Source organism: Hakea prostrata, chromosome 6 (genome assembly GCF_041222555.1).
Source record: "Hakea prostrata isolate BN-2017 chromosome 6, UWA_Hpros_2, whole genome shotgun sequence".
Taxonomy (NCBI): Eukaryota; Viridiplantae; Streptophyta; class Magnoliopsida; order Proteales; family Proteaceae; genus Hakea; species Hakea prostrata.
The window spans coordinates 16,709,207-16,733,991 of NC_142605.1; the positions used below are offsets into that span (position 1 = coordinate 16,709,207).

Below are 24,785 nucleotides of genomic sequence, written 5' to 3' on the forward strand. Positions count from 1 at the left end.
GCAAAAAAATGGACTGGCCATGACTTTAGGATAAAAAATGAAAAAAAAAAAAAATGAAGAAGAAGAAAAAAGAGAAGATAATAAAAGGAAGTTTATAGAGAAATCAATCCCTAAAAAGGGCTTTAGCAACGTTGTTAGTCCTCATGATAGAAAAATAAGACATGTTGATTAGATTATAACATAAAGATTGAAGAGATATAAAACCAAAACTAATTTACAAATCTTCACGAAGTAAAAATCATACCTTGAACTCAGGTAAAGGTTATTGCTGATTCACTAGCTCGAGTAGCTATCAATGATGTGAAGAAATAGAAAGAAGATGTGACAAACAGAACAAAGATGAAGAAGAACGAAGACAAGAAGGAGATGAAAAAGATGCAGGCAATGACCTACATTTCGTTGCTATTTTTGTTTAAAAAACCCTAGTGTTCCTCAATTGAAACCCAAAACTACCACTGTTGTTTTGTCGAACTTCGTAGAGTTCCCTCAAGGTAAGTTTCGTGAATGCAAATATTAAGATTTTTATAATTAGGGCGAAATAGAGTGAAAAATATGAATCTCTATATTTCATAAATCCAACAATTCACAACAACCAAATGGGTATAAATCTCTTCTTCATGGGTATAAATCTCTTCTTCATGAATCTAGAAATTTAAATTCAATTACCATACAGGCCCACTCTAGAGATTAATATAAATTGACCAATTTACCCAAAACAAGAAAGAAATTAAATTGACCAACAGATTATTACGACATTATTGGGAATGTTTGGACGGGCCCACATGAAAAGGAAAGTTGTTCGGCCTCCGGACGACGTTAGCTGTGGTAGTGGTGTGGTGGGGATGGTGGACGGTATGAATGGAGCAGCCCACCTTGTCCCTCTTGCCCCCGCCAAAGCCTGGTTTGATGTCGGCTTTGCTTTTATCGTCTCTACCTGCCTAAAGGGAATTCATAAAAGATAGAAGAAGCAAGGGTGAAAAGAGGTGAAGCGACAGAGAGAGACGGAGGGAGAGAAGGGACGGCTGGGGGGAAAGTGAAGAGGGGTTTTCTTCTACGTCTCCTCTGCTTTCTTCTCCCTTAAAACTCTCTTAGAAACGCAAGGAGTGTCTTAGTTTGTGGGGCTAGGACATATATTTCTTGTGATTTCAGACAGATTTGAGTTTGGTTTCCTCCATTTTTTGCCCTCTCGGGTGGATTTTTTTTCTGTTGTTGTCAAGATGATGGTTGCTAACAGTTTCGATCTCTGGGAGAAAGATACGTTCTTCTCTGCTGCTGAGGAGGTTCAGGAGTCCACCGACATGTATGGTTTTTTATTTTGGGGTGTTTTTCGTTTCACTCTTTTCATTTTGAAGGTGTTTAGTGACGTGGGTAGGAAGAATTTTGAGTTGGTTTCTAGTTATTTGGTTTTTTTGTCATTTTTGCTGCATTGTTTTCTATGATTGATGGGTTTTATTTCCTTTCTCTAATTCTGGGTTGTTGTTCTTGGCCATTTGAAGAATTCTGGTATTTGGTTTTCCTTGTTAGAGATTTATTGGTTGATTTTTTAATGTTTTGCTTATTAATTTTGGTTTTTCTTTTTAGAATGGAATCGGTATACAGGACTTGGTTCAGGCAGAGAACAGATGATATAGGACCAGAGGATTTTGAGGAGCTACGTAGGGAGCTGCAAATCAGTTTAGGCACAGCAAAATGGCAGGTTGGTTTTTGATTTTATTTTTTGGGCCTATGTTATTCTGTGTATTCATTTTAGTTTATTATTTCCGTGGGAAAGAATCTTTCGGTTTCCTTTTTATATCCTGCAGTTATTTATTTATTGATTTTTCTTTCAGTAATGCTTATACTGTAAGAGTTTTTTCTGTATCAGTTGGAAGAGTTTGAGAGGGCTGTTAGGTTGAGCTATGGAAATCGTCCTGAAGATAATACAACAGCTAGGCATGACCAATTTATTGCAGCCATAGAAGAACAGATACATCGTGTAGAGAAGGCATTAATAGAATCCCACGATGTGGAAGGGAAGCAACCCCTTCGATGGGTAAACTTGGATGAGGAAGAACGTGACGATTTAGCTTCATTTCTATCTAGAGCTCCAGGAACTGCGCAAGTTATTAAAGAGGGAAATGACCAAAGGAGAAAAAGAGTTGCAGATTTTCATATTGATCCTGCTTGCAGAATTGAAAAGCCAGATTGTGTAGTAGATTTTAAACAGGTTGCGACACTGAAGCAAGATTCTAATTATGTAGTAGAAATAGAAGCAAGAGAGTCTCCTGGAACCATGGATGATTTAAGCTGTGAAGTGGAGAAATCAAATGGTCATAGAAGAACGTGGAGTACTCCAAACTTTGGTTCTTGGAAGATTGTAATAGCAGATGATGATGAAGACAGGAAAACACTTTTGGATAGTGACGAGTCTATGGCCAAAGGCAAAGGATTTAAGAATAACTTCTGGAAGCTAAAAACACATCAGGTAATTCAAACTCTCCTGTTGTTTGATTTAGTACTTGAGTTTTGCTTTATATTTTACTCCTCACACTCATTTTCAAGTGTTTGATTTACATCATTTTTAGTCATTGCCTTGTTGTGACGAATAGATTTTTTTTGTAGTTCTGTGTTCTCTAACAGTTAGGCAAGCCAGAAACCATAAGAGGTGGAGGAGGGAGAGATTGTTAATAGGAAACTGCTGCTTAGGGAAAATTTAATCCTAAGATGATTTACAAATTATAATTATAAGTAAGGAGAACAAAGCAAATAAAAAAAAAAAAAAAAAATCTAAGCAATCTAAGCCTATGGGGTACTTGACCCGTTGATTACAGGGGGGTGTATCGAAGAAACTTAGGTCACAAGTCTTTTATACATATGGTTGTGTACCCATAGCCACATCATCGGTGCTTCCCCTCAAGTTGGAGCATACAAGTCACCTATGCCTAGTTGAAAGACTCATTTATGAAAATAGGGCCAAAACCAGGACTGTGTAAAGATGTCACCATGCTGCTTTGTAGAAGCTATGAAAGGAGTAAAACTTTCTTCTTTCAGATAGCAGTCCCACACAAAATGATAGTTAATCTCAATGTTCTTGGTGCTCTTATGGTAAATAGCATTGCTGGCAATGTAGTTACCGGCTTTGTTGTCGCAGAAAATCTTTACGGATTTGGCAATTGGAAAGTTTGATTCAAGAAGAAAAGATTGTAGCCACATTAGTTCAACAATGGTTCAGGCTATATCCCAGCACTTTTTTCTACACTTGACCTGGCATTAGTTGTTTGTTTCTTATAATGTCAAGTTAAAAGATTACCTCCTACAAAGATATAATGTCTGGTAGTAGACGTCTATTACCGTTAGCGAAATTAGGACACTTTGCGTCATATTTTCTATAGTATGAGAAAAAACATAAAAAGAAAATAAGGGATTATTTCAAGGACACCCCAAGATAATTGGAGAAAAGCACAAACTCCCAAAAACCATGCTAAATTAGCAGCCATCGCCTTCTCCGTTAGAACCATTAGTTGGTTAGAAGAAATGATGAATTTACACTTGGTTGTATTATTCTCTGTCTTATAATATAAAAGGACGAGCAGAGGTACAAGATGGAACTCATGGAGGAGGAAATAAGATTAGATTTAGGATTTCATTTTACTACGGAAAACATTGTAAAGTCACCAGAGATTAAGGCCAACTTAGGAATTATGATATTACCTAACCATGACTTAGCATAATTTTTTTTTCCTACCAGAATATACTATTTTGCAAATTTAAGAAACATTTTGGGGTGTCATTGCCAATTTGGCGTAGTTTTGTGTTGTCTTTGTTTTTCGCCAATTATTTTGGGGGTGTCCATGAAATTCCCCCATTTTTTGTGAACAACATAAATACAAAGTTGTTTTCTTAAATGAAATTAGTATTGCTAAAGAAATTGTTTACGCAGTTAATGCATACAATGTTCAGAAACATTTGATTCTGATACCTAGTTCATCTTTATGATGAATAAGTTATTGCATAGTTAGAAATAGGGTGTTTGGTGTGAGTACGTGGTTGTTTTCTTAATGCAATGGGCACATCAAGATTAGAGACAGATTCCCTAGAGGAGGCCTAGACTCTTCTATACATCATTCCCCAGAGGAGGCCTAGACTCCCCCTGCACATCATCCACCGGCTGTTCCTGTCGAGTAACTCCATTTTCTAATGGAAAATTTGCCAAAGGAGACTCAACAGTAGGAACCTTAGCAGGAATCTTAAGGAACACCGGAGCTTTTTCACTAAGATTCTCACCCTTTGAAGAAGAGGAGGAGAAAAAAGGGAGCCTATTCCTGAAAAATAACATCGATAGACACAAAATATCTACGAGATTCAGGATAGTAACATTTATAACCTTTTTGTGTAGGGGGATAACCCAATAATATACATTGTAACCCTTTAGGATCAAGCTACCATTACTATGTTGGTTGTGAACAAATGCAACACATCTAAAGACCTTGGGGGACAATAAAAATTGGCTGTACCTAAGGAAACTTCAGGAGGATAACGCTGGTTTAAGACACGTGAAGGCATCCTATTAATGAGATAGGTGGCAGTTTGAACCACATCACCCCAAAATCAAGGTGGCACATGCATAGTAAACATAAGGGACCATGCCACCCCTAGAGATGCCTATTCTTGCACTCTGCGACCCTATTTTGAGGAGGTGTATCAACACAACTAGTTTGATGGATAAACTTATGGTCAGAATACTAAGAGGGAAAGCTACCACCCGAATATTCAATGTCATTATTTGTCCTAAGAATTTTAATATTGTGGAAATTCTGGAAATAGGAAAACATGTCGCTTTTTTTTATGTAAGAGATAAACCCAAGTTGTTTGGGTGCAACAATTAATGAATGTAACAAACCAACGATGGCTAGTTATCAAGGAACAAATTTCGGTCGAAACTGGACACTTTTTTTAGGATTTTGGAACTTCAATTTTGGGCCTCATATGGACTTAAAATGATTTGATTTATTGCATACTACCTATTTCAAGCATAATAAACACTATAGAACCACTAGTTTACCAAAAAACCAATTGAAAATGTAACATCCAACTTTCCAAGTATATACTGCATATGAGAAGAAGCGAGAATGTTACCAATTACAAGTCTACTCTATTCCATGTCTCCCTCTTTTGTTTGCAGCCCATACAAATGACAATACAAGTCCCATATTGTTTGCCCCATATAGTTGTCGAAGTAGTTAGGAACTGCAGCTCTGTACATGGCCTCATCCACATGCCTAAAGTTTCTTGACGGTGGGAAGTTGTGAATCTCTGGAATAAGGAACTCGACTCAATTGCATATAGAAAGGCTGGTGGTGGCTGTGGAATAGAGTGGAAGATTTGCTCAACAAATGAAGGAGCACACTGACTGTCAGCATAAGGAGGTCTATATTGACAATAAGGTTCCACTTGCTGACTCCAATAGGTGACAGTGGGAGGGACACCATAAGCTCCATAAGCTCCACAACTATAAGGCTCCACTAGTGGCTGACCCTGAGTCTGATAGCCAGGAGGGACACCATATGGTCTATAACCATAAGCTCCATAAGTCGACCTAGTAGAACCAATACTCTCCACAATAGTATCTTATGAGGACTTTGCAGGCCTATGCCATCTGAATCCTCTGGAGGTGGAGGAGTCTCCAGAATCATCAATGCTCATCGATGCCATAGATCCCACCAAATTCTCGGCATTAGCCGGGCGGAAAAACCCATATGATGGCTTGTCCTTTGTGCTATAGCTGTGCTGTCTCCCCTTCCCTTTCCTCGAATATGTAGAGGAAACATTTTCGCCTCGAGATGCAGCTCCAATATGGTCTAAATCCTGTGTCATGTGGGTGAACTGACTCTCGCCTGTGAATCTTGGTGGTCGTCCTCCCCCCTGACTCTCGCGTACTGCTAGTGCTGGTGGTCTGTCCCTAGGATTAGCTGAATCCTGATCACGAGGTCTAACACCCTCCTTATCCCCTCCATTATCATCATCGTCATCATCATCACCATTATTGTCATTGCCGGAGCCTGAGTCACATCATCCTCAGTGTCGGACCAGACAATCAAATCCTCACTCTGGATGGATGCACTAGGGTATGGCACGAAGGGACGGGCGGGCACTACATTAGGCCCGACCTTTTTCAAGTAAGAAGTCAATTTCGAGCCTCAAATGCACTCAAATTGATTTGGATTTTTGCATACTACCTATTTCAAGCATAATAAATACTATAGAACTACTAGTTTACTAAAAAACTACTGAAAATGTAACATCCAACATTCCAAGTATATACTATATTACTATATAGTACATGAATCAGAGAAGAAGCGGGAATGTTATTACTTACAAGTTACAAGTCTATTCTATTCAAGCCTCAAGGTCTCCCTCTTCCGTCTGCACCCCATACAAATGACAATACAACTCCCATGATGTTTGCCCCATATAATTTTGGACATAGTCAACAACTGCATCTCTGTACGTAGCCTCATCCACATGCATAAGATTTCCTGACGGTGGGAAGTTGTGAATCTCCAAAGGAACTGGTGGTGGTGGGCCTTGTGGTTGTGGAATAGTGTGGAAGATCTGCTCAACAAATGAAAGAGCACCCTGGATCTTAGGACTAGGAGAAGGATAAGGATACTAATAAGGTCCCAGTGGCTGACTTCGATAATCGACAGTGGGAGGGACACCATAAGCTCCATAAGCTGCTCCATAACCATAAGGCTCCACTAGTGGCTGACTAGCCTGACCTTGAATCTGATAGCCAGGAGGGACACCATATGGTCCATAACCATAAGTCGACTCTCGGTAGAACCAATACTCTCCACAACAGTATCATATGAGGACTGTGCAGGCCTATGCCATCCGGATCCTCTGGAGGTGGAGGAGTCTCTAACATCATCAATGCTCATCGATCTCATAGATCCCACCAAGCTCTCGGCATCGGGTGGACGGTAGGACCCATATGATGGCGTGTCCTCTGTGCTCCAGCCGTGCTGTCTCCCCTTCCCCTTCCTCGAATATGTAGAGGAAACATTTTTGCCTCGAGATGCAGTTCCAGTATGGTTTGAATCCTGTGTCGCGTGGGTGAACTGACTCTCGCTCGTGAATCTTGGTGGTCGTTCTCCCCCCTTGACTCTCACGTACTGTTGGTGGTGGTCTGTCCCTAGGATCAGCTGAATCCTGATCACGAGGTCCCACACCCTCCTCATCCCCTCCATCATCACCATCATCGCCATCGTCATCGTCACCACCATCGTCGTCATCGCCGGAGGCCTGAGTCACCTCATCCTCAGTGTCGGACCAGAGATCAAATCCTCACTCTAGGTGGATGCACTAGGGTGTGGCACGAAGGGACGGGCGGGCTTTGCATGTGCCCTCCCTCCTGGGCCATATAGTCATCCACATCAGCCCCCATCTCCTTTGCAATCTGTTTACTGGGACGACCTCCCTCCTCATCCAGCAACGGCTCTCCACTGTCCCTGATCCAGTCAACTACTGGGTTATCATCATCATCCATCTCAAATATGTTGGCCAACTCGATATTGGTGCTCTCTCTGTCCATCCCCTGTCTAATATGATCCTCTCTCAGTCTCATATTATAATGTATGTAGACAAGGTCCTCTAGACGCTTCACACCCAATCGGTTGTGCCTCTTCGAGTGAATGAGGCTGAAGGTGCTCCAGTTTCGCTCACAACCAGTGGCAGAACATGTTTGGGAGAGCACTTTGCTTGCAATCCTACTCAAGTTGTGTGAATCACGTCCAAATTGCAACCACCACTCAGCTGCAACAAACATAGACTCCAAGTCATTTTGATACTTAAATAACTAAATTAAAGATAGAATATAGTAATTAAATGTATAATGAAATAAATGAATGAACTTACCTGCAGGGGCGGTTTCCCGTCCCGATATGGCCACAGCACGACCGAAGTTCCCAGTGGCATCCTTCAAAGCCTTTATCTAATATATAAAGAGAAAAAACAATAACTAGTTACTAGGTTAATGACTTAGTATAAAAATATGAATTGTGAATATCAAATGATTCAAATCATTATCTCACCTCCATAAGAATGACTGCTTGTTTAGCTGAATCCGGTTTGAACTTCTCCACTACAATTTGGATAGCATCCATCAAATCTTGCCTCATCCCAAGATTGTCCTTGTAATGGTACTTGGGATTTAAATAGTATGCTGTGTAAGAAAGAGTATGTCATAAAATGGGAATAGTTAATGCTTAATAGTGTGATAACATAATGAAAATTAAATTAAATACTAGACTTAACAACTCACCAGCCTTATGCAGTGGATGCTGCAACGTAGACTCCCATCTAATGTCGATAATTTGAAGGACTTTCTTGTTGCCGCGTGGGTGGACTTGAGCAACTTGCTGCTTCATCCTCTCTACTGCAGCAAATATTTGTGCTATAGTAGGTTTTCTCTGCTGATCTACCATCCTCAACACATTCACCACAGGCTCAAGCATCTTCACCACTATCCTCACATTGTGCCAGAAAGTCTCATCGAGTATGGTCAACTGTGCTCTCCTTCCTCCCACTGATGAAGAACCCTCCCAGTTAAACCACTCCTCTGATGCAAACATACTCCTAAGGCCAGTCTTCCTACTCTCAAAGCTCTGCAGTGCTATCCAATTAGTAGCAAATCTGGTTATGCCTAGCCTCACTAACTTACCCTGACAATTGTCCCTCATCATCCTTAATGCATAGGTGTGGTTATATATGAAGGTGCTAACATGTCGAGCTTGCTCCGCGGTCTTCTTCACAAGCTTGACCTTTCCAATGTCCTTCAACATTAAGTCAATGCAGTGAGCAGCATAAGGAGTCCAAAAGAGCCTATATCTGTCCATCCATCAAGGCATCAAGCCATCAATACAAAGTTATAAAGTGTACATGTATGTGTAATGTAAATATATGTATTTACAAATGAAAATTAATACTATATGTTTAAATACCTGGAGTTCTCTTGCATCTTCAACCCAGCTTTTTTGTAGTTGGAGCCATTATTAGTCACAATTTGAACCACATTTTCCACTCCAACCTCCTTCACCACTTGTTTCAATAATTTTTAAATGTATTTTGCATCCTTCTTCTCACCGGATACATTTACTAACTCGAGGAACACTGTCTTCCCATCACAATTCAACATGAAATTGATGATGGACTGTCTAGTGGGACCAGTCCAACCATCAGCCATCATAGTCACTCCATAATGATTCCATACGGGCTTTAATCCCTTAATGTACTCATTTAAGTCCTCTTTATGCTTAGGCAAATACACATTATATATCTCATATGGAGTGGGGCCCTGTACACCACTCCCAGCCCTGCCTATCTCCTCAATCATATCTCTATAATAGGGCCCCTGGGCTGTATGTGCTGGAATATTATGGTAATAGGCCCATTTGGAGAAAACCATCCCCACTTTTTCCTTCACATTCCCATAAGGGATTCAACTTCCTCTGCTTTTGCTCAGGCCTCCTAAATAGGGCCAGATCATTGCGAAGAATCTCAAGATCCGGATCTGTAGGATGTGCTGACGAAGCTTGACCCCTTGTAGGGGCCCATGGGATAGGAGCCTCCTGCCTCACACTCTGAGTCCTCCTCATAGGGACTTGGGAGCCACCTGTGCCTCCCATACCTACTGGCTCTCTAGAGGACCCACAACCCAGACCCCTCTGTTGCTTCCTTACTCATCATCATCGCCCTCCTCAGCTGATCGGCCTCTGGATCAGGGTCACTCTCTCCTGGCTCATCCCTACCATAATCCTCAGGATCTGGAAGGTCATCTTTGCAGGCATCCTCGAACTCATCCCTCTATCTTCTCTTCTCTTTCCTCTTTTGCTTTCCACCACTAAATATATGAGGCCATTGCCCTCTTGACCTCTACGGGCACCTTTGGGCACCCTGTTACATCCCTGTTGCCACCAGCTAGATGCAGCTTCAATCTAGTGGCCCCACCTCCTCCTATTTGTTTCTTACAATAATTACACTCGCTCTTCCTCCTATTAGCTGTCAGTGGCTTTCCATGTTCCCAAGCTATGTCTGACATCTTTAAAAGAGAGTGCCTAATACAAGAAACACACACTAAGTATCTTGAAAAGCTCCATAATATGCTCCAAAAATGACATACATGCTTCTAATAATAACCTCCTATTTTTAAATACAAAAAAATAAAATAAAATGTATAACTATATAAGTATTTTTTAATATAAAAATAATTTTAAAATATAAAATACACACAAACAATCTTAAAAATATCCGCAACATGCTCCAAAAATTGCATACATGCTTCCACTAATACTCCGCTATTTAAAATTTAAAACAGAAATTAATTAGTTTTTTTTAATATTTAAATATTTTTTTAATTATTTAAATATATATTAAATACAGTAAAATTACATAATTAACAGAAAAAAAATTAATTCAACACCATCACAGCAATATGGTGTCTCAACTCTCACATACATTCATTTGAAGCTTATACATGTACTATACATATACATTTTTAGCAATATACATAATTTAGTAAATATTTAATAGTAGGAAGAATCAAAAAATAATTTTGACACTACAAATTCAAAGATCAACACTCTAAAGTAAACATACATAAATTTGGAAGCAATCTAACATGATTTAAGGCACAAATGAAACAAAAATAAAAAAATGAGGAAGTTGGTTACTCACCTTGCAAGATTTGAGAAAATGCACAAATGAGGAGCAAATCAAGTGTTTGAAGGAAATGGAGTACTAGAAATTAGGTGTAGAAGGGGATGAAAGCAAAGTCTCCAAAAATCTCAAAATGAGGTTGAAATAGCTTTGGCGATGTGGCTCGAAATCACGATATGTTCTCGGTAGGTTGAAAAATGCCTTGGTTTGGATACTTTATAACCTGCATAAGTAACATTTCGGCCCGATATGGTATCGGGCCGATATTTCGACTCGTATCGACCGATATATCGGTCGATACGAAATGATATGTACACTTTTTGTTCCTACAATTGTATTTCGTTTTGATTTCAAAATTTGCAGACATTTTGATCGATATGGTCGAAATATAGATCGAATTTTGTTCCATGCTTCCACCACAGATTTCCGAAAACGGGTCATTCGGGTTGCCCCCCAAAATATGTTGGTGTGGGTTCATCTTACAAGAATTTGACTCACGAGCATAACAATAGTGGTAGTAACTTTAATTTGTTGTTTGAAGAATTTGTAAAGAGAGCTACTTTAAGACAGAGAGGCATCTCTAACCCCACAGAGTTTCCCTTGTAGACAATGAAGAGTTAAAAGTCACTCGTAGGTGTCTAGTTCCCATTAGGATCCATTCTTTCTTAGAGGATATATGGTGTGATGCTTATGGGATTGACTGACATTACTTTAGAAGTCCCTAGCTGTGTGATAATGATGTAACCGTCATGGAGAGGAAAAACAAGTGTAAATTCTGGTGCAAAGGTCAGAAGATTGTACTATTACCCTTGAAACTACCAACAGAGATCAAGAAGAAGCAGACCCTCAAACAAGTCAGAAGGACTCCAATACCAAAACATAGCACCTGGTGGATCCTAAACCTGAAGGACCCAGCCAAGAGATCAACCAAGTCACCACCACCCACTCCAAGGCTCCACAACCAGAGGGTGAACCCTCTTCATCAATCCTACAGTTTCTTACAGGGAAGGTGATAGAAGAGCCTAACAAGGTCATAGCATCTAAGGAAGGAGTCAAGGCAGCCATTCCTCCCGGGGTTCTATACAGTATAGGAAGAGCATTGCTGCCCACAGATACCAGACTCCTTCCAGCATCCATTTTTAGGGAAACTAGACCTCCCTTGAGTCTCCCACCTCTCGAAGGAGAAACAATAAACCTTCTACGGGCCATAGCAACAATGATGATCAAAGCGCAGACAGAAAAGGGCTCCAAAGGCGTGGCCACTGACTCCACCGTTCCTCCTAGGGCTCCTAATACTCAGGCCCTTAGGATTGAAGACTACATTACCACTAGCCCAAGTCCACCAAGGTACTGTTAAGGAAAGGTGCAAGCACCCATGCATTGTTACTTCCTCACTACAAGATGAAAGGTCGAGTCCACTTGAAAGCCCTCCAGAGAGTTGACCTAGAAGTACATGACAATCACATTGAATGTTTTAAAGAAGGGGAGGCTAATGTATCCTAGGCCGGGCCCCTTGAAATTGGGCCCAAAAAACTGATCCAATAGGGCATTCGAAGCTGGCTGAGTACCCCAGGGGTATTTTGTTCATTTTCCAAGCCCCCTTTGGAGTCGAATATGGGTCTTGATAGAATCCCCTCGATCCAAGGGTCAAGGATCTATCTTTGTTTTTCAGTTTGAGTCAATAGCTTAAGAGTTACAGTCTGTTTCAGTTAGGGTTGAGTCACTTGGATAGGGTTCCTTAATTTTAGAAACCTTATCTTAAAGTAGTTCTATTTTAGTTAAGTCCTAGTTTGGTTTAAAAGTTGTTTATTGAGTCACAAATAATTTGTCTGAAAGAGATTCCAATCTAAGGGCTGGGATCTCGTAGTAATTTGATTCCTTTTTTAAGTGTTGATAGAGTCCAGTTTGATTCGTAATTGGATCTCATGTGTAAGGAGATCCCAGTTTGAGTCAGTTTTTAATTATGGGCTACAAATAAACTATTTCCAGATTGTAATTCTCAGTTTGAGTTAATGAAAATTATGAGTTGAAGTAAGTCTTGAGAGAAGTCGTGGGATCCCTGGGAGGATGACCTGTGGCCTGGGTTAAGCTAGTGTTTTCTGCAATTTTCAAGTTGTTCTTACGGGATCCCTGGGAGGGTGACCTGTGGCTGGGTTAAGCTAGTGTTTTCTGCAATTTTCAAGTTGTTCTTACTTCCAGCATTCAAACATCAACTGCAGCCTTATTCAAGTAAGTTACAGCACCTTCCCCTTCATTCCCCAGTAAGACCCAGCCATTCCTCAAACCTTAGAATCCCGTCCCATCCCTCCTTGTCCACAGCTCCACTTCCTACTTCCACTAGGAAACCTTCAACCCAGCCTTGTTTGAACCCCCTTTTACCCTCATCAGAATCACAAAACTTATAGATCATAGTCCTAACATTGTTACCCTGAAGCTGCCATGTTTCTGGACTCTCTAAAAAAGAATAAATCTGCAATTCATCTTCTTCATGGAGCAAATCTGCAGAGTTGAACATTACAGAAAGTCCTCAACACCATAGCACCCACCATACTTCAGCCCCTACATCTCTGAATCTGTTTCTGAACTGCAGGTTTGTAGCGTAAGAGTTCTGATCTGCATGATAGCACCCATTCCCCAACCCTAAACCCTAGCTGAATCCCAGTCAACCTAGGATTTGAAACTTTCGAATTTTGAAATTTGAGATCCTATAAAATCTCAGAAACGAGTTAACGTTCCCAGCACCTTATCGACCTCTAAAATCCTAGCTGAAACTCTCCAAGAAACGCTAGTTGAGTGCTGGTTCTACTTTAGAAGATCTTGGAAGCTAACCCTAAACCCTGGGTTACATCACAGGGTTAGGACTTAGGAGAAACTTCTCCTTTACATGAAAATAATGTTTGACTGCTTGAGCCCGTAAGAGATGGTTAGACACCACTTAATTTGATAGTCTTAATCTGAAGATGCAGTACAGCAGCAGGTTTTGATCCAGTCATCATGAAGCCAAAACAAGTAACTGGAATGCCTTACAATCACCAACAAATCTGAAGAAGAACCACATGATAGCAGCAGAATTAACATTTGATTGCAACAGCTGGAAGACTGAATAGGTAGCGGCAGAATTAACTCTTGATTGTGAAAAGCAGGAAGAGTGGGTTTTGTAAACCTACAGACTGTATATTATACAAGATTGAATAGGTATTTGTACCATGGTACCTGGGGAGAAAAATAACCTTGAAATGATGCAGACTGATCAAGTACTTTAATGACAGTGAACTTGATCAGAATTAGCAGTCACAATGAAGGCTTCAAAACATAGCATCCACAAGTATAGAATAGAGAGCATGTAACTGTTGGGATTCAGGACAACAATTTGCTACCAAAATTGAGTAGTGTCTTCCTTCAGTTAATCACAATAAACTCTCAAAACAGCAGCAGCATCAATAGCTGGTAATACCTTGAACTTCAAAAAATCTGGAAAGCTGCCCAGAAACATATTTCAAGTAGATATTTTGTATAATGAGATTCAATCCTTATTCCTTCATAGCTTTGACAAGCAAAATGTCTAACTGATAGGAGAACACAAACAGTAGAGAACCAGCAGTCAAATGTGCAGCATGAAACAGCTTCAAGTAGTACTAGAGGCTTCTTTGAAGAAGACTCACAAAACAACTTGTAGAAGATGCTGTTTCTGTGTTCTTTATTAATGCTCTAATACCCATGGTACCGTGTGTCGGTGATATATTGCCGACGCACGGCGATAAATCGAGGTGTCGTTGGGGGCGACACGAAACCCCGGAGCGATATGACTTTTTCTAAAATCGACGATAAATAGTCGAAATATAGCAATATATCGCCAAAAGGTCGATATATTGCGATAAATTCTCAAAATATCAAAAAAATTTAAAATTTGAAAAAACCGCATTAACTACTCTCTCTCTCATCTAAAAATGTTAAAATATCTATGCAATGGCCGATGACTGCGATCTCTTCTATTTCTTTCCTTTCTCTTTCTCTGCAGAATGGAAGCCGATGACGGAAACCATAGCGTGACGGTGACTTGAAGAAGCCGTTAATCTCGTGCTCTCTCTCATCCCTGTGATCTCTGATCTCTTTCTCGGTCTCTCCCATTGCAGATCTCTCTCTCTCGACACCCTCATGACTCTCTCCCACTCTCTTTCTCTGATCTCTCTCTCGGTCTCTCCCATTGCAGATCTCTCTCTCTACACCGCTCTCGGTCTCTCCCACTGCAAATCTCTCTCTACACATGTTAACTCTGCACCGTCTTCTCTCTCTTTTTGCAAAAATCTCCAACGAACCCCTTTTAACTTTTACAGTTTTACTTCATCTCTCTCCCACACGGCCACACATATAAATCATCGATTTTGATTTATTTTTTCTCAAAAAGTCGACCGAAATGTTGCCTGTATCGCCTGTGCGCCGAGCACCGACACGGCGACACCAAGCGACATTTCAGTCCTTGCTGATACCATGCTATACCATGTAACACTTTCTGGTTAACTAGAAACAAGAACAAAGAATTAGCAATCTCTCTCCCCTCACAAATCACAAATATATATAAAAGGGATGCTACATCTAAGGTAAAATATCCTACCTAAGCTAATTGAAAGTATTAAAGACAAGACTAAAGAGAATAGAAAAAATAAAGGAAAAAATAGAAAGAAAGAAAGAAGCAATCTAAACCTACATTGGAAACTTAAATCACAACTCTTCGGGACATTAAAAAACTATAAATGATCGATGTGTACTGTGCGGGTATGTATGAGTCATGTATCTCATAGCTATCGTTAACAGGTTTTAATTGCTAGGTCTAAAGTGGTTATAATAGATTCCAGAGAAATCTAACTTGTGCAACGTTTTGCAGATATTTGGACGTGTGGGTGGATCTCAGAGACAAATCCAAGGCCCACAGCATATGCAGTTTACCTCTCTTCGGCTTGTGCTTATGATTGTACTAGCTTTTTTCTTACTTGGTATGATCATGATCCCTATTGCTTGAATTAATGAAAATGCTATAATAGTCAACAATGGTAAACAAGAATTAGTCAATCGAAACCTCCATTGATGAAAAACTTCTTTGTCCTCTTCTCTTTTCCATTTGTGGATTGGTTTCGGGTTATGGGTTTCTGAAACTTGAAAAGATACAGATGGAAAGCATCCTAATTCCTAACAACCAATTGTACGAACTGCCTAGAGTAGAGCATCATAGTATGGCATGATTGTGTGCATTGAGCTGCATCTAAATGGGAATGACATGGTTCAAGTTGAAAAAGGGAAACATGGCAAATAACTTGATCGGCAGTAAGAAATACATTATGAGATTTTTTGTGAAAATATGAATAAAAAGAAATCAATAAAATGAAGCTGTCTTGAGTTATTTAGTCCTATAAAATCGGTATATTTTGAGTCAGTTTTGATACATGTTTTGGCTTCTTGTGCAGTAGCTTTGGAGTTCTTATTTGAGCATTTTTTTGGGTCCGGTGAAGAACATAAAATCAATTAATTATGTTCAGAGACAAGTTAATCATCATTGTAACTCACTTTGGACTTTATGGAATGTGCTCGTACTTGGGGCGACTTTATATTTTTAGGATTTTAGTGATCCTGCACTACTACTTTTAGTTTTTGGAGATACCAGTGCTGGGTTGGTGCAATTCTGGGAGGGATTTAGGACAAACTTCATACAGATTTGGCAAAGGTAGTGTAACTTCTGACAAGAAAGGTAGTTCATCTTTCTAAGTATCTAACACTTGTCTCTTAAGCTTACTGGCCCTTGCACACATTCCAGAAAATCCATATCACACTAAGTAACATTCAGATCCTGGATATGACACCTAAATGCTTGGGAGTTCATTGTTCATATTCTGTAAATGTACTTTTTCACCCACAATATTGCCAATTTCCCACTTTTTATGGATAGTATGTTGTTTGCAACTTAAAGGATTTAAATGGCTGGGAATTTCATGTTTATGCTTAAGTGGAAAGTCAACATATTCATAACTTAAATGGGACTCTAGATTACAATTCCCGGGAACTTTAAGCCAAGTGCCTTCTTGTTGGGTCATCTATTTAATATTGTTCAAACCTCAATAGTATCTAATGGGGGACATAATAGAGAAGAAAGAAGGATAAAGAAGATAAGGAGGGAAGAAGGGAAATCTTAGAAGAATTAGTCTTGAAGAAGGGGAAGAGTGAGAAGAAAACTCATGAGAAGAAGAAGGGGGGTAGCAAACGCACAAAACTCAAGCTTCAATTCATTTTTTCTATTCCATCCTCAATAAGCTGATTACAAGTGTTTAAATAACAAAACAAACATACTTGATACGAAAACAACTGTAATAGGACTCTTGGTAATTTAAAACTAACAAAAAACTGATCCTACTAGGACTCTTAGGAATTTAAAACTAACTAAAACTTATCCTAGATATCCTACCCAAATAAAAAACTTTGTTTACATGATTATCCCAATAATAAATAACAAAATTCTAAATTGTCTCTAGAACTCCCACAAAACAGTTCCTATTTTATTTCCTTGCAAGCTGGAATTTCGGCCCACCAAATTTGAATCTATATTCATGCAAGCTGGACTTGGGGCCCACCAAATATGAAATTATCATCTAGGTTACTGTTCATACTACTGTAGCGTGAACAGTAACTTCTGGTTATGCTGCATCAATTTCTCCCTCTCTTAAAAAAAGCTCGTCCTCGAGTTTCATAGAAAAAATCTGTCTCACGATTGGCACCACAAAAAAGGATTTGATAGGTTGTTGTAGCATTGTTCACAAATACTGAGAAAAGAAATTAGGGGCAATAAAGAAAGGATGAAGAGTAGAAAGATCTCAAGGAGGAGAAGAAAACAAAGGAAGAGAGAAAAGAAGATTGAACAAACGATGAGATAAAGAAGAGATCTATCCAGGTTTGGGCTCTGATACCAATTAATGGGGGACAGAATAGAGAAGAAAGAAGGATAAAGAAAATAGGGGGAAGAAGGGAAATCTTAAAAGAATTAGTCTTGAAGAAGGGGAAGAGGGAGAAGAAAACTCATAAGAAGAAGAGAAGAGGAGAAGAAGGGGAGGCTGCAAATGCACAAAGCTCAAGCTTCAATTCATTTTTTCTATTCCATCCTCAATATGCTGATTACAAGTGTTTAAATAACAAAACAAACATACTTGATACGAAAACAACTATAATAGGACGATTGGTAATTTAAAACTAACAAAAGATTGATCCCACTAGGACTCTTAGGAATTTAAAATTAACTAAAACTTATCCTGGATATCCTACCCAAATAAAAAACTTTGATTACATGATTATCCCAATTATAAATAACAAAATTCTAAATTATCTCTAGAACTCCCACAAAACAGTTCCTATTTTATCTCCTTGCAAGCTGGAATTTTGGCCCACCAAATTTGAATCTATTTCCATGCAAGCTGGACTTGGGGCCCACCAAATATGAAATTATCATCTAGGTTACTGTTCATACTACTGTAGCGTGACAGTAACTTCTGGTTGTGTTGCATTAGTATCCTTTCAATGGGTTGAGTTAAATACAGGAGTGTACAGGGCTTGTATGGACTGTGTGTGTGGCATATTGATGTAAAGTGCCAGGACATCCCAAGAGTGGCCCAAGGGCTGACAGAAGATTTATGGAACCCAGCACCCTATGGCCACATGGAGTATTCTTTTGATCAACAAGGGCATTTTGGTCATTTTGAACAGCCCTTGTCCAGTCCAAGTTGGTCTTGTTAGAGGATGAATTTTATAGGAGTCTAGTCCTATTTTTATTTTGTTATTTAAATTAGTCCTGGTTAAGTAAGAGTAAAGTCTAGGTAAGAGTGCTAATTAAAGGGGGATTCCTTTAGTTGTCCAAATTTTACTAGGAGTCCATTCCTACTCTTATTGTGTAATTTGAATCATTCTAGGTTGAGACAAGGAAGAGTCCTAATTGGAGTAGGAGAGGTGATTATTTTGGAAGTCTTTATTTGTTTTGCTTTCAAAATTGAGTCCAGGTATGAGTCCTTCAATGTAGGCCATAATACACTCAATGCATGTAAACAAATCATTTTATGTTGAATAAAAAAATTCATTGAAAGAGATTTGAGGTTGGGATAGCATCCTTGGGAGTTCCAACATAGGAAGGGCCTATGGCATCTAGGTTGACTGTTTCTTTTTCGTTCAGCCTTCAGTTACAACCTCCTGATCTAGTAAGTAAACATCCCCAGCCCCGCTCTTCTTCCCCTACTATTGCACCCATTTTCTTCTCCTTTCCCCATCCCTGCAGCACCTCCTCTTCCTCACCAAACCCTAAACATCAATAATTCCCAATCCCATACCCTTTAGGAAGCCTAACCCCCTCGCCTAGCTTTCGATCCCAAGCTTAGCACTAACACCCCCGAAACCCCCGAAAAAACTGAATCCCTTCTTCGACAAACCCTTGTTTCTAGATCTCCCAATCATGGTGAGAGATCTCGGTGAGATCTCGTTTTTTGACATTGGCGAGACGAGATGGAGGTCGAGAGCAGAGAGTTGGGATATCTCGCTCGAGATCTCGTCATATCTCGCAATATCTCGCCGTATCTCGCCATTTCTCGCCTTGGATCTCGCTGAAACTCTCAATTTTTACCCTTTTTTGTGGATTTTGGCTGAATTTTCACTTGCAACTATTCTTGGCACGTCTACAACATCGAAAGAAGATCAATCATTCTCTACTTGTATTATAACTTCTGATTTAATAACTTATATAGAACTTCTAATGGTTGTATAATTTTATTATTCTATTCTTGAAAATTGAAATTGTGATACTCATATGGATGGAATTTTGATAACGCTAAGGTTGCTGATACATTTGATATGCTTGCTTTTCATTTATATGCCTTAAAGGTTCTATATTACATGTTGTATAACTTTGCATTCCCTAATCCCTCAACATTTCGGTTTCACACTATGGGTAGACTTAGAAATCATACATAGGGTTGTTTTCTGACAAATCCAAGGTCAACAATATGTTCAAAAGGCCTTAAATAGGCTAAGTACCAAGTTTCAACTCAATTGGGACCCTAAAATCCACCTAGATGAGCCACTGAGTTGATACAAAAAAATTGTATATCTCGCCGAGACGGTCGAGATCTCGGTTTTTCATTTTTTTTGGGGGGGGGGTGGGGGAAGGGTGAGTTCTCTTTTTTTTTTTTTTTTTGTTTGATGCAGGTTGGGTGGGTAATCATCGCCTTGTAACACTGCAAGGTGGGAAGCTACCATGTTTGGATGGATAATACTCTTTCAAACAGGTCTAGTTTGAAATCTTAGTAGAGGTTCACCACTCAGATTTCTTGATGTAGCTTGGGTTGGGCTTCCCTAAAATTGGGCCCAAAAACTATAGCCAACAAAGCATTCAAAGCTGGCGGAATACCCCAGGGGCAATTTGAACATCTTCCAAGCCCCCCTTTTGGGGTTTGATACGGGTCTTGATAGAATCCCTTGATCCAAGGGTCAGGGATCTATCTTTATTTTTCTGTTTGAGTTAATTGTTTAAGAGTTACAAACTCATAGTTCATTTTAGTTAGGGTTGAGTTGTTAGGATAGGGTTTCTTAACCTTAGGAAACCTTACCTTAAAGTAGTCCTATTTGAGTCCATGTTTTGTTTAAATTAGCAAGAGTTTAATTTAAGTAAGAGTCTATGTAAAGTGTAGTATCCTAAACTATAAAGAAGACCCACCTTGAGTCCAATTCCCTATTAGTTAAGAGTCCAAGTTCAATAGTTAGTCAACAATGGGATCCTTATGATTTAAAGAATCCTAAGTCAAGTCAAAGAGTCTTGTATTCAGGCTATAAATAGCTTTTCAATTATGAATAAAGCAAATTGGTTGATTTGAGCTAAACAGCGGCTTGGGCGGTGGGGAAGGAAACCCCTACGGCCAGGGCTGGGGTGTAAATCTCAAGTTTAGAAATTCTAGCGGTAATCTAATCTTCTTCAAAGTATTCCAGCAGCATTAACTCAAGTAATCAAGCATCTTAAAGCTTACATCGGCAGAATTCCAGCAAAACACCAACTCGCAAGTAAGTCCAAGACATCCCCAACCCCTTCAAGCATCTCCAGCCCCTCTCTCAAACCCTAGAAGCCAACCCCATCTCCTCCTTCCCGTGTTTTCAGATCCCACCTCAACTAGGAATCCCTCATTCCAGCCCCAAAAATCCCCATTATACCCTCTTTAGGATTGCCTAAGCCTGCTGAACCAAGATCTAACCTCTGTTTTCCCAAACCAGCCTTCTTTCTTGAGTTTTTGAAATTTTCTGCACTTCATGGTCTTCCTTGAGAAGCTGCAGAATTAATAAACTCCAGAAAATTCTCAAACTTTTACACATCATCCCCGACCTCCTCTGAACAGTCCCTAAACTACAGAATAGAGATATTATCAGCTCTGAACTGCAGGATACCTTCCCACACCCCAAACCCTAGCCGAATCCCAGTTCACCTAGGACTTGAGTTTCAAATTTGAAATTTGAAATCCTATACATTTTAGATCTGAAATAACATTCCCAGCAGCATTATTGGCCTCTAAATTCCTTGGCCAAAACACTTAAGGCCCTTAATCGTGTGCTGGTTCTACTTTAGAAGACCCAGGATATCTAACCCTGAACCCTGGGTTGCATCATTTCTTCTGGATCCAATTGATGGAAGGTCAGAAAATCATGGGAGATAAACCTAGTCCCTTGAACTTGGTCCTGGCAGCAGTATAGCTAAAATATTCTGAAGATGGGTTCTAGTTTCAGTCTGTAGGTAATGTCATGAAACCAAACTGGGTTTATTGAAGTGCCTATGGGTAAGGATATTAATCCTAAAAGAAAAAAAGGAATGGAGGGGGAGAGTGATTGAGATCAAAACGATGTTCCAGCCTATACTGCTAGAAAAGTTGATTAAACAGGTGGTCAAAAAGAACAACCATAATAGAGGAGCAGTAGGATATGAGAGAACAAGAAAGCGAATACGTAGAAGCCCAATAAGGGAAAATAGAATTTAGGGAAACAAAGCAGGAAGAAGCCAGGAGTAGAACTGTCTTCAGCATACAAGGTTAACATAAACTAAAACTAGTTTATTTCATTCCAGTTTCCAAATTCTTCTGGTGAATGGATGGTATATTGAAGTAACGAAAGAGAAACTCCAAAAGCTGGGATGCTAGTAAGGTGGGGGTGTAAAACCCATATAAAACAAAATGAAGCAAAACAACCATCGGGTTGAGGGGGGCACGGGGGAGGCAGCTAAAGAAAATCTTAACTGGCTTCTAAAACTAAAGTGGAAATATAGAGGCTCTAGTAGTACTAAGATAATCTCTGCCCAGCCTTGCACCTGCCTTTTTTTTTCTTCATAGTTATACGATTTGTTACGATAATATCAGTTACATGTATGTGCCCAGTGCACAAGGCTGCTGCCACTATAGGACACGGAGGATCATAACGTATGCAGCCTTATCACTGCTTTCACAAGAGGTTGTTTTCATACTTGAACCTATGACCACTTGGTCACAGTAGAGCAGAATTACTGTTGCACCAAGACCCATTTGTGAGTCCCAGCGAGTTCACTCTGTTATGTTATTTTTACAAAATTTAACTGAAACCCTCATGCTTGTATGAAAGCCAACAGGATAAAAGCGTGCTGAAATGACACTAACTCACCAAGGTTAGTCTTTGGCTCCCAACATGGAAGTCCCAACATGGAAGTTCTCTTGCTTTTACTCTTAAGTTGAGTTCATTTGGGATGGAATTAAAATTTGATTACTTTTCAGTGCAGTGCAGAAGGTGTCCTAAATGACTATCTTTTCATGTTGTGGATGCCTCCTCATAGCTTCAATTTGACTCCTCACCCTTTCTTGCCTGGTTCATTACATAATAACCGTGAAAAGTAATTTTTCTTTTCTTTCTTGGGAGCAAGAAGAGGAGAAAGAGAGAAAAAGAAGGTTTTTTTTTTTGGAGAGGGAGGGGTCGAATTGGATGAGGGACCTTCGCCACCAACTTTGTTTTCTTTGTTTCTTTATTTTCCTATTCATACTGTTCTACATTGTTAGAAAACATACTGAAACTCCCCTTTATTTACTTGCAGTCCCCTTTGTATTCTATACGAGATAAGGAAGAGTCAAGATAAGGATTAATGGTATCCGAGTAAACTTGTAAATTCAGTTTCCGTGATATCAGTGTTACATCTTTCTTCTCCAGTTGTAATATCATTATCTAAATGAAAATGGTAGAATTATAAGATTGTAAAAGGACATTGTCTTTGGACTTCAGCACAGAACGCTTCCAACTTGATTGTTAATGCAAATGAATCTTCAGATTCAGTGGGACACAAAAGTGGCTATCCTTCAGGATTAATTGGAACAGTAAGTGGGAAAATGCTGTGTTATGGGGATTTCTGCCCAAGGAAGGATGAGCCCTAGGCCCTTGTTTTGCTACCTGTTGGCGTCGTCCGATTTTCTCTGGACCAGGTGTAGTGACGAACTGATGGATCAGTTGAATGGAAGAAACATGAGGAATTGCTTCTTATTGCATAGGATTGATCACAATGTGAGACCAAATGCGAAAATGATCAGAATGACCTGTTTTATAAGCAAACTCGTAGATTTGTCGAATGGAAGAGACATAAGCAAGTACTTCTCATAACACAGGATGGACTCATGAGAACAGGAGCAAAAATGATCGCAATGACCGGTTTTTATAAGCATAAAATGTTTTAAATATATACCATATGGAAGATCCTCGGGATTTAAATTATGTATACGGTAGACCCTCAAGGTTCCATAACCAATTAAAATTGTATCATGTACATGGGAATGCGTGCCAAATTAGACTTTGTTAATTTTTTTAATTAAAATTTTTGTTCCAAAAATAATCAAACCTAGCGTTGAGGGCTTTCACACATGCAGTATTTGAGAGTCAATTGTTTTAGCAGTCATTTCACAGAGTTTGCTTTGATGCCCAAAGCAAGGTAAAATTATGGTCCATTGACCATTGCATCAAAGCTCACCCCCCAAATTAGACTTCATTAAAATAAGATTGATAAATTCAATACATGTATTATCGATTCAACGATAAGAATTATCACAATGATTCCACATGACGCAATAAGATGAGCCTCTTTGATAAACTTAATCCAGGTCGGACGATCGAAATGGTTTTCCCCTAAGAGCAAATACTCAAAATGGGGCATATACTTTTTTATTTTATTTTCGAGAAAACAAACTTCTATTTATTTATAGATGAAAACCACGATTACAACCACAACTTAAGTTGTCATAAAGAAGGATCCAGGTGAGATACAAAGGTCGATTTTTGAGAGTTAGGAAGGCTTCTTGACTTAAGGCAGCCTCTTTGGCCAATGCATCAGCCGCTAAATTGGCTTATCTGGGGATATGGCTGAAAGAAATGGCATCAAAGTGGTCTGCAAGCGTTAGAATATCACGGATAATAGGGAAAACCTTCCATACTGCATCTGCTGGGTCGTGTTTCAGTGTTTCTATTAGTGCTTGGTTATTACTTTCCACTTCAATTGTTTTTACTTTAAAATCCTTTGCCTAGATTAGTGCTTGTCGCATGGCAAGAGTTTCTACAATGAAACCATCATGCGAGTTACAGCCTCTCCCAAAGCAAAATAACATGTTCCCTTGATGGTTCCTTGCTATTCCACTATATCCTGATACCAATTTCTCCTTGAAAAAGGAGCCATCAACATTGAGCTTTACTGAATTTAAATTCGGTGCTTTCCACCTGATCAAAGTGTTAACCGTGGGCTTTTAGGGATCACCTTTGACTGCTTGATGTGTGATATGGGAAAATATAACTGAACTTGGTTCAATCCTCGACTCCAGTCGGGACGAAAGGAATCGACTCGCTTCCAAGCGAGTCGGGTCCGGGAGATAGCTTGCTGAGGAAGAAAACTAACTCAGTCACAAGCACGCCCTAATTCGATACGATCGGATTAGGTTAATCAACCTAGAGACGGCTAGCAGCATTTGGCGGCTGTCACTCATCGCTATTATATGGATAACTACCATATGACGATCGTATTATCAAAGGAGTCATCT

The 24,785-nt window shown here is 39.5% G+C and overlaps 1 protein-coding gene across 2 annotated transcripts; it reads left to right on the top strand.

Annotated features, from left to right (window-relative positions):
* The first annotated feature begins 841 nt into the window (after positions 1-841).
* On the top strand, positions 842-23,840 carry LOC149012378 (Syntaxin/t-SNARE family protein). 2 transcript variants are annotated; one of them, XM_089160279.1, is made up of 5 exons: positions 842-1,300; positions 1,582-1,696; positions 1,865-2,464; positions 15,578-15,686; positions 16,155-19,798. In XM_089160279.1, the coding sequence occupies exons 1-5, from the start codon at positions 1,218-1,220 to the stop codon at positions 16,214-16,216; spliced, it is 969 nt and encodes a 322-aa protein (XP_089016405.1). In that variant the 5' UTR covers positions 842-1,217; the 3' UTR covers positions 16,217-19,798. The 2 variants fall into 2 exon arrangements, with proteins under 2 accessions (XP_089016405.1, XP_089016406.1); XM_089160280.1 differs by lacking the exon at positions 16,155-19,798 and adding an exon at positions 22,808-23,840 and having other exon boundaries at positions 843-1,300.
* The last annotated feature ends 945 nt before the right edge of the window (positions 23,841-24,785 follow it).

Bases quoted from the DNA above. Each gene is read 5' to 3' on its own strand.
- LOC149012378 (XM_089160279.1), top strand. From the start codon at position 1,218: ATGATGGTTGCTAACAGTTTCGATCTCTGGGAGAAAGATACGTTCTTC. The intron at 1,697-1,864 runs GTTGGTTTTTGA...TTTCTGTATCAG, and splicing joins TAGGCACAGCAAAATGGCAG to TTGGAAGAGTTTGAGAGGGC. The intron at 2,465-15,577 runs GTAATTCAAACT...AACGTTTTGCAG, and splicing joins GGAAGCTAAAAACACATCAG to ATATTTGGACGTGTGGGTGG.